The 10,295-nt window shown below is 40.0% G+C and overlaps 1 protein-coding gene across 1 annotated transcript; it reads left to right on the top strand.

Moving 5' to 3' along the window:
* The first annotated feature begins 3,925 nt into the window (after positions 1-3,925).
* On the top strand, positions 3,926-9,540 carry LOC137802875 (T-box transcription factor TBX2b-like). The gene is made up of 8 exons (XM_068601039.1): positions 3,926-4,281; positions 4,653-4,920; positions 5,150-5,296; positions 5,669-5,745; positions 5,823-5,986; positions 7,766-7,961; positions 8,100-8,286; positions 9,217-9,540. The coding sequence occupies exons 1-8, from the start codon at positions 3,926-3,928 to the stop codon at positions 9,538-9,540; spliced, it is 1,719 nt and encodes a 572-aa protein (XP_068457140.1).
* The last annotated feature ends 755 nt before the right edge of the window (positions 9,541-10,295 follow it).

The raw sequence follows: 10,295 nt of genomic DNA, 5'->3' as shown, positions 1-10,295 counted from the left end.
TTTTATGATGCACCTTCCGCCAGGACAAATTCGTCGTTTGTAATAGCTTATGTGGCAATAAAACATTTCTGATTCTGATGCAGCTCCCTGCCTTTGGAGCTGCACTAATCCCAGCGTCCACATCTTACAATCAGGATAAACAGATCCATACGTTGTGTCTATTATGTTACCAAGATGATGTCATGATTAAAACAAGGGACAACAGAGCCCGGACAACGCTTGAGGTGGCTGGTCCTTAAACCTCTCTGCTCAGCCCTAAGTCCACGCTTTATCTTTCTGTCCTTTTCCTCCTGTTTGTCATTTAAGAGAGCTCCCCAACCTGATGTGATACCTCCTTTAATGTCTTGCCCTTTGGATGACTTGCTAGGAACCCACAGTGGCCTAACATTTTTCTGAATTTGTCCCAGTTGTGGACTATAACCAGCAGGTGAAATTCATGCACCATCACTCAGATTGATTGCCTCCTTCCTGTTCTGGTGCTTCTCTCAAACAGTCAGCATGAGCTGCACCAAAGACAAATGGTGGCATATCCCTCTCAGTAGCGTTGAGTGAGGATAAGCAGACCCAAACTCCCCTCTTCAACCACCAAATGTTTCTTTCAGTAATGGCTGTGATAGAAAGGCAACATGTGCACGCTATGTCTAAAAATCAACAGAAAGAAGTGCAGAAAGATATCTCCCCACCAAACTTCTCTGGACCATGCTTCTCTGAAATCCTCTTCTGGCTTTGATTACAAGTTATTACCCTTCACTATGTCTCACTATATTTTTAAACAGTTGTATGTTCTGTTTAACAAGTCAAACCAAGTATGTTACGTGGAAAGTTTTCTCTAAGATCCTGTAAATTATCAATTATCGTTCTTTACTTATCCATAATTAACATATTCTCTCTCTCTCTCTCTCTCTCTCTCTCTCTCTCTCTCTCTCTCTCTCTCTCTCTCTCTCTCTCTCTCTCTCTCTCTCTCACTCTGTATGTATGACTAAATAAAGAAATCAGTTGTTTGTGATATTCAAACCTGTTCATGTTCAATTAACATTTGCAGAAAGAAAACGCCTAAATAAAACCCAAAGTAAATTGGAAGCTGTACTTGAACCATTTGGAGTAAATTCATGGTCTTGGTATCTTTTGAAAGAAACAACTCTTAAGCTGTTCCCCCTCAATAGTCTCAATCACTTCAAGTGCTGCTGACACTGAGTTATATAAGTTTGAAAATAATAAATACAAGATTTTTATTCCAGCCTAAATATTATTATGAACAAAACAAGCTTTATTCCGACCAATCTAAAAGAAGATCCAGAAAATGCAGAACATTTATATATTACACATGTTTTTCTAATAAAATATCTAGGCGTTTTTCCATGTTTAGAACACAAATATTCATTATATATATATATATATATATATATATATATATATATATATATATATATATATATATATATATATATATATATGTATGTATATGTATACATATATTCAATATATACAAATATTCATTATATATATATATATGTATGTATATATATACATATATAATGAATATTATTTTTTTTCTGTATTGAACATTACAACATAAGAAGACAGTTTTTGTTGGGCTGTTATGGATGTATGGATCATAAACGAGGCTTCATCGGTGAGTTGCCTGCATTTGCATATTGTTTATTTGCTGGTTGTTGTCTGGACAAATGCTGAGCTGTTAGCTGCTGTGGAGGTCGCAGCTTGACGTGGTTAGGCTGGTTGGACGCACAAGAACCGGAGCTTTCCATAGCACCACCACACTCATATATCACGTTTACAATCTACAAATTGTGGGTGCAAATCCCGGTGTCGGGACGGATGATCCCGATGTGTAATATTGTTCACATACATGTTGTTGCCACTTTGTCACAAATTACGTTCCCCCAGAACTAATATGCATTATGTTGACCACAAACGTATTTTCTCCCTGATTACGTCTGTGTTTGACGTATTACAAATAAGTTGCTTATACACGTATTATTACAAATACGTTTATAATCATGTGTTTGTGTTATTTCTTTCTTGCTTTCCCGCTGAATTTAAGCATATTTGAATTTCTAAACTCTGCGGAGAAAAAGAAAAGGGGCGGTGTGAGGCTGATAACGGGGCCGGTCTGAAGACCGCTTGGCCGCTGGTGTGAAGCCGATAACAGGGCCGAAGACCGCTTGCCCAAACGTGCCGGTAACGCCCAAACGTATCGGGTCGGTCTTCTAGTCAGGTTGTTTGGAAATGCGGCCGAAAGGGGGTGATAACTCCCATCTAGTGCAGTGAACTCAGAAGACACTCGGAGCGGAAAGAGGAGACATCACACATCCAGTTTTCAAAGTACTGACTGAAATGGATGTGTTTAGAACATTTCTGACCACATCCAAACATACTAATACATTTGTATTTAATATATTACAACATTTCTGTAGTACAGTTCAAATGTTTGGAGAGTGAAATAGAGCCTTAAGAAATTGTCATGAGAGAAAGAACATTATGGTTCTCTCCCGAAGATAACGGAATATAACACTTAAGTAAATGGTGTCATTAAATAAACTGCCATTTGATTCACAATTCAACTGAGAAAACATAATGGTGAATTATGGAGAATTAAATCATTATTGTGCAAATCCCAAGACATTATGCAAGACAAATTAAAGGACCGTAACATATTACTTAAAATATAAAAATTGGAGCTTGATTGAAAATTGGTAATTGGTTTGCGTGTCTGAGAGAGAGAGAGAGAGAGAGAGAGAGAGAGAGAGAGAGAGAGAGAGGAGAGAGAGAGAGAGAGAGAGAGAGAGAGAGAGAGAGAGAGAGAGAGAGGGAGAGAGAGAGACTCTATGCTTTGATTCTGGGGTATGAATAAGAGACACAACCACTTGATCATAATCACAAACAATTACAAATGTATAGCTTTAAATGCAGTTGAGTTCAACTTTCTTCACCATATCTTTTTTCATGTGACTTATTGTGTTATCTGAATGTCGATCAATGTGTAATATAACAGGAAAAAAACTAACTCAGGAATTTGATATTATAAGTGCAAACTACACCACTCTATATCACATTGCTGAAAGGGAAATGTGTAGCAGTTGACACAATTTTTCTTTGTTGTACAGAAGACTCTTGCAATATTAATACGACCTTTAATATTAATGAAGCCTTTACCATTGCTGCTTTCCTTTAGATCTTTGTCATTTCATTTTTAATCTCAGGTTTTCTGCTGTTCACAACAGCATAGCCTGACTGCACTGAAAGAAAACTGGAGCAGGCAACTTGAGGATTTGGAAAGTTGCCTAAATGTGAAGTGACAGGAGAAAGCTTTTGGCTCTTTGCGTGAGATGCCAGCAAACTGGCGCCAAGTCTGCCTTAATTAACAGATCCATGCACTTCATCAAAAACCTTGGGTGTTGTCAAAATATGGAGTGAATGAGTCATGCAGCTTGCATGAATTCAGACGAAGAAATTACCGTTGCCATTTGGATAAACCAGTATTATTATAATTACGACTATGTTATTGATAGTACAAGTAGTAGTAGTGTTATTATTATATTGTAATTATTTTAACTATTTCACACAAAGTAAAATTTCCTAAATGAATAAAATAAACTGAGCTGAATAGATTAGTCTTCAGTCTGTTAGTAAGTATTAGTCTCATTGCTAAAAATACTTAAATTATGATTCGTTCATGGTGGGCCACTTATTAATGCTGTTTATCCACGCTGCTGTCTAATCCGCTATAATCCGGGTATGTCCCCGATGTCTGAGCGGTTAAAACCACACCCCTCTCAAAAACCTCTCAAACTCTCAAAAAGCCGTCGCAGTTGGATGCAGAAGGTCGCGCGCGCGCGCGCCGTACAGCTGTAGCAGTATGCGGGCTGAGACTTCATAGTGTCGACCTGTCAGATCAGATGCCCCGATGAAAGATTCCATCGCCACAGCGGCTGCCATGGCTTACCACACTTTCCAAGCTCATCAACCAGGTGCCTTGCCACTGTCCGCCTTCCTCGCCGCCGCTCAACCCTCGTTTTTTCCCGCGCTGGCTTTCCCGGACGTGGCTTCTCGGTCCGAGCCTCTGTCCGAGCAGGCTGCCTCTGACGCGGGGCTGCGCACAGGTCTGGGACGCCCGCATCAGCCAGTTCACCCGCGGTCCTTTAAAAGCCTGCAGACGGAGGAAGGTCTCGATGATGACCCGAAAGTCACACTGGACTCAAAGAAATTATGGAATGAGTTTCACAACATGGGAACGGAGATGGTTATAACAAAATCGGGAAGGTACGCGAATACGAGTGCATATTGGAAGTGATGTTACAGTTGTGTTTGTTTTTATGTCCGGTCCAATGTGATGTAGAGCTTGTATTGCATATAATATAATCATCATTATTGTTACTGGGCCATTATTATTATTTCAATAAGTCAATACATCCGTGTCACTTAGATCGGGGCCCTTCAAGCCCCAACACTTCAAGCTTTGTCCAATTAGTTACTATAATTTAAAATAATAATAATAATAACTAAAGAAATGCGTGCTCTGATCGGACGTGTAAATCGTCTAACCTCTATTATTGTAACAACAGGGAAGTTCCTCGCATGTAAAAGTTTCAAATCAAAGTTTCCATCGACGCGTGGTTCATTCTTTGCCACAGGAGGATGTTTCCGGCGTTCAAAGTGCGGGTAGACGGGCTGGTTGAGACTGCGAAGTACATCCTGCTGATGGACATTGTCGCTGTTGATGACTGCCGCTACAAGTTCCACAACTCCCGTTGGGTGGTTGCTGGAAAAGCTGACCCAGAGATGCCAAAGCGCATGTACATCCACCCGGACAGCCCGTCCAAAGGGGAGCAGTGGATGAGCAAGCCTGTTGCTTTCCATAAACTCAAACTCACCAATAATATGTCGGATAAGCATGGATTTGTGAGTACACATTATGTAAATTTATTTTACATTTTATATATTATTTAGTATTTTATTGTAACTTAAAGGACATATCCATTGTTTTTATCAAATTATAATTAAAAGCACATATCAATGAGTTCACAATAACCTGACTAACTGTACAATTTTTACTATGTGCCATTCAAGTAAATTACATATAATAGTCAAACAATTGACTTTCGAAATTTCTTTGTCTTTCTTTTTCCAGACTATTTTGAATTCAATGCATAAATACCAGCCCAGATTTCATATAGTGAGAGCCAACGACATAATGAAGCTTCCGTACAGCACCTTCCGGACTTATGTTTTCCCGGAGACAGAGTTTATCGCTGTCACTGCATATCAGAATGAAAAGGTAAACCCTGTCCCTTCCAATCCTCTCCGCTTCACCCTCATATGCAGACACAGCAGACCTTGCATGTTTTGGCAGTGATGTTAATGTTATGTGTGTGTGTGTATATATATATATATATATATATATATATATATATATATATATATATATATATATATATATATATATATATATATATATATATAGACAACAATTTGGGGAAAAAACTAAGTCTTGTTGGGATGGTTTGGAGGTACACATTTTAGGGTTATAATAGAATATAATAGAATAAAGGGACCAAAAAAGAGCTCCGGGGCCTCATTAGGGCAATATAATTATGAGGAAGCTGCATTTTTACAACGATTAACTCGCTGATGTGTTTTTTTCCGCAAGATTACACAGCTAAAAATCGACCACAACCCGTTTGCCAAAGGATTCAGAGACACGGGAAATGGGAGGCGAGAAAAGCGGTATTTGCTTTGCCAGCATTATCATATTATTAAAGGACATACAAATGTCAGACCTAATCTCAATGTGTGATCTGCAGGAGTAAATCCTTAACCATTTCTTCAATGCATGAGAGCCAAAGCAAAGTGGACCTGGACTGTGCGGATTCTGATGACTCATGTGAACAACCCAGTACCAGTGATCCATTTTATTCCCCTCGGGAGCTGGTGAGCAGCCCTCTGATGTCCACACCAACCTGTCAAGGTTGGTGAAACTACTGTCCACAATGTCATTAAAACGATGACCATTGCAGTCACCAAACAGAGACAATGTTCATTTATAATGAACAAACAACTGAATAACCTGTAGGCTTTGGGCTGGACGGGCCGTGTGGAGTCTGCATGCTCTCCAGCTCCCTCTAAGAAATGCGGCTTTGATTACTTTGAAAATTCCTCTGTTAAATTGGCCATCAACATTACCCACATAGAACACTGTGTGTCATTGAGGGAACTTTTTGGCTCAGGGGTTACAATGAGTTTTAAAATTACAGGCCTAAAATTCCCTTTTTCGCAACCATTCGCGCCTGTGTATTGACTTTGCATGTAATCTATTCGCTCGTCAAATTCGCAACGCTTTGGGTGTGAACGCAGCATTAGCATGCTTGGTGGAAAAGTGGCAGCTGATATTGTGTTCTTTGAACCGCAATGGTTTCTTGGCAAATAGCAGCCTTTGATCGTACTTCGGTGACAACATACTTAGCACGCCACATAAACTGTCGACTTTTCTTTTCTTTGGTCCACTCATTGTTACAGAAGGGCTCAATGCAGGAAGCTGGTAGGAGACTGGCAGGAAGAACCCTATATGTCAAATGAGCGCCCAAGGCAGCACACTGCTGTGGATGTGCGTTTGCATGAGGAAAAATACTTTGGATGCTACTGTCAGTTAATTTTACAACTCTAAAACTATTGTTTTACGAACCCTGTCTTAGGCGACAGAAAGTGACATGCCAAATTACAATTACTGTAACTCATCGAAAGTTAGCGCTTTACGACGTAATTCCAAAGGATTCTGGAGGCAAAGAAGCAGAGTTTTCCAGTGGTATGCTGTACATTACGGTAATTGTAAAAGAACGTGGCACACTTGCCTGTGAGGCCACTGGGGGAGGGGTGGAAGTGAGCAGCGCAGAGAGCGGCAGGCTGGAAACGCAGCCTGATTTGCCAGCAGAAAGCACGGCACGCAGCAGTCGAAGGACACCGCATAGCACGTAAAGACTGCTGTAGCGCTTCTCCGTTTCCAACTTGAATTTCCCGAAGCATAATGACGGCAACAAAGCATTAATGTTTATTAATGCTTATTTATTGCTCAGCGCTCTTTTAGGCTGTTTTTGTGTGCTCTCCTGCAGCAAAAGGCTTTACAGCGGTCTCCTGGGAGACAGCCGTGTGTGTCCTCCGACCTGCCTGCCTTGTTCAGCAAAAAAAGCACACACAAATAAGTTTTAAAAAAAAATTCTTTAATCAAACATTTCTCAACTGAGGAGATGAAGAAACATCAATGCTGGTCTGTTGCTGTCATCGTGATTCGGAAAACTCAAGTGTGGAACAGAGAACGTTACAGCAATCTTTACTAATATATTTATTATTATAAAAAAATTAAAAAATTGTATTATTTTTAAACAATTTTAAGAATATTATAGTAATTATAATACCGTAGTTTGCCCACCCCTTAAGAATGTGCTCCTTGAAATTGTCTTTTTGTTTTTGGCTTTCTAAGGCATTAACCGCAAGTCACAGGAGATGATGTATGAGCTGGGTCTTTCAAAAAAATTGTATTCTTACTGTATATGTACGACAGAAACAAAACACACTCTGGGTCTATTTGTTTTCCATGTGCTTTCAACCACACATCATAGTCTTCATAAGCTAATAAATTGACCTTGAGATAAGATTTCAATTTCCTATTTTCCTAAGGCAATGATACATTTACACAAATAAGGTACTCAGATGTTACATTTGTAAATAAACATAATGGCTTCTTTACTCACAGATGACAACAACATTGAAAGTGATTCTGATTTTGATCAACAAGAAGAGGACATTGGTGAAGGCAGCTGTTCCAGGAGTGAATATCTGTCTTCTCTGACTCAGCAGAGCGAGGAGATACTGTGGAACCGGCCTGCTCTCAATAAAAGCAGCTGCAATCAGGACACCAGCAAAGACGGGACAATGGTTCGATCCTCAGAGTTTACATACTCTGCGAAGAGTAATTCCTTAAAAAAGCACTTGACCGAAATCCAAGATGGCTTCCCGCCGATTATGTTACAAACGCAGAGCCCGTCACCCCTCACCACTGGTTCCCTTCAGACTTTGGATTTCTCAAGTACGCACAGCCAACAGTTTTTTAAGCTCGGGGCACCTTTGTTGTTTCACCCAGGACAGCTGCCAGAGAGCTTGGGATGTCTGTTGCCTTCTTTGCCTGCAGTAGAAAACGGAGGCCTGCATTCTCAAAGCATCCGCTCTCCATCTCCCTTCATGTTTCACCTTTCGCAGCACATGCTGGCACCTCAGGTAGGCGTCTTATATCCCAATCACACATATTTCCCATGCACCTTTGTGAACATACTCCGATTTTAAATCAGCATGCACAGACATTTTGGAAGGCAATTTGAGTTAATTTGAGATTACACCTTGACGAATGAGATAATGATATATTTTGGAATTGTATATATTTACATTACGGTCAATAATACCTTGACTGACAAATTGTTCAAGCACCCATTAAATAGGAGGTGCAGTGATGCCTTAGAGGAAGCTATTGATCGCTGAGAGGAAATTCAATTTGTTATTTTTACACATTACACACACACACACATACACACACCTGTAATGAACATCCATGCACAAACAGGACCTTCACACATGCATTAATGGAGAGATGTCAAAGAGGGGGGACTGTCCATGAAAGCCACCACAAGAAAGGGTGTCTTCACCTTCCTTCCAATATTCCTCTGACGAAAGAACAATTATTTGTTTCAGTCATTAAAGAAGGAATATCATACAAACTTATGTTCTATCAGTGGAGGACGTCCCTTCTTGGTTCAAGAGAGGGAGAGCCAGTTGGCCAGTAATGTTGGGGGGAATGGGAAGATGATTTGAAGTTTAGGAAGCACATTTCCAATGAGAAGCCAGATGGAAGTGGAAAGAGATCTAAATCAGCATGGGCAATTTGTTGCAACAGTGCAAGCCTCAACAAATAAGGATGTTTTTGTAAACAGTCACACCAGTATGCTTTTTTTATGTCAAGAGAAGAATCTTTGTGGGTGCAAGATGATTACCAGTTAGCAAATAATAGAAGAAAAAAAACAAGAAAAGACTTTTCTCTGTAGAACTCTCCTCTGAACTCACTACTCACATACATGCAACTTGTGACGCTGTACATGAAAATGTAGGAACATGGGAAAGTGTTATTAAAATTAACAATTGTTTTCTTGTGCACAGGGAATGTCACTGTCACCCTTTGGAGGACTGTTCTATCCATACGGCTACATGGCGGCACCAGCTCTCCACACCTGTTCGGCAACCCCAACGCCGGCCAGAAACCCCTGTTTGCGCAGCTCTCGGCCTTGGTTGCAATTCAGCCCTTATCAGATCCCCACCTCAGTCCCCTTAAGCCAAAACTCGCTGTCAACCAGATCGCCCGGCTCTTCAAACTCACAATACGAGGTGTCCAAATCAGGAAGCAGAGAGTCCAGTTCAGTGCCTGACAATCACAGTCACCAAATCAAGGCCAAGCAGAAGACTTTGCCACCGAAAAACATTTAGTGCACATAACCTGGTGGACTCCAATTTGTCCACAATACACATTTTTACATTTTATATTTTGTTTTTCATCCCACACCTGGTTGATATACTGTGATGGACACAGAAAGGTTTATGGTGTTGCACATACTAATCACCTAAAATAAGTATTTTGTGTGTTGCTGCTGTTCAACTTCATTATATCATCAGTAATAAGTAACCACAAATCAGTAATATGCTTTAAATATGAAGAAAACACATTTATATTTCTTTATTCTGTAAGATGGTGTACATATTTTGCTCGTCATGAGGAAACTGTAAACCACCTGTTCACTGTTTCACATCGTGTTGATGTACCAAGGCCGCACCATGGACTTCGTGGACTTTTGCTGATTACCAGCACTTAAGAAATGAGTCTTCAGTAATCTCACAGGTTGTCTGCCAAACTATTCAGGTAAATTGTTTTTGCGTGAGTATTTTTTTCACAATTAAAATAAAGATGTTCACATTTTTTCTTAATATGTGTATATATAGTGTTGATGTTGCATGTTAAATATTCAGATGACTGTTCTCACATTTATCTCTGCTGTCTCACTATCAGACAAAAGGGTCAATCGTGACAATTTATGATTTTGAAGCATAAGCTAACCCGATCAGTTTAAAGAAAGAAAGGTGCACACAGCAGAGTGCAGGTCTCTTCAAGATGTGTCTGCAATCGCGACAGCTGCATTGTGTCATTAAATGGAAGCAAGCCACAATTGGCTAAGCCTCAGTCTAGA

This window comes from Clinocottus analis, unplaced genomic scaffold, assembly GCF_023055335.1.
Source record: "Clinocottus analis isolate CAN_PGR_092001 unplaced genomic scaffold, fCliAna1.0.p SCAF_5, whole genome shotgun sequence".
Lineage (NCBI taxonomy): Eukaryota > Metazoa > Chordata > Actinopteri > Perciformes > Cottidae > Clinocottus > Clinocottus analis.
The sequence above is the reverse complement of the archived record's forward strand: the minus strand, read 5'-3'. Positions and strand labels throughout refer to the sequence as shown.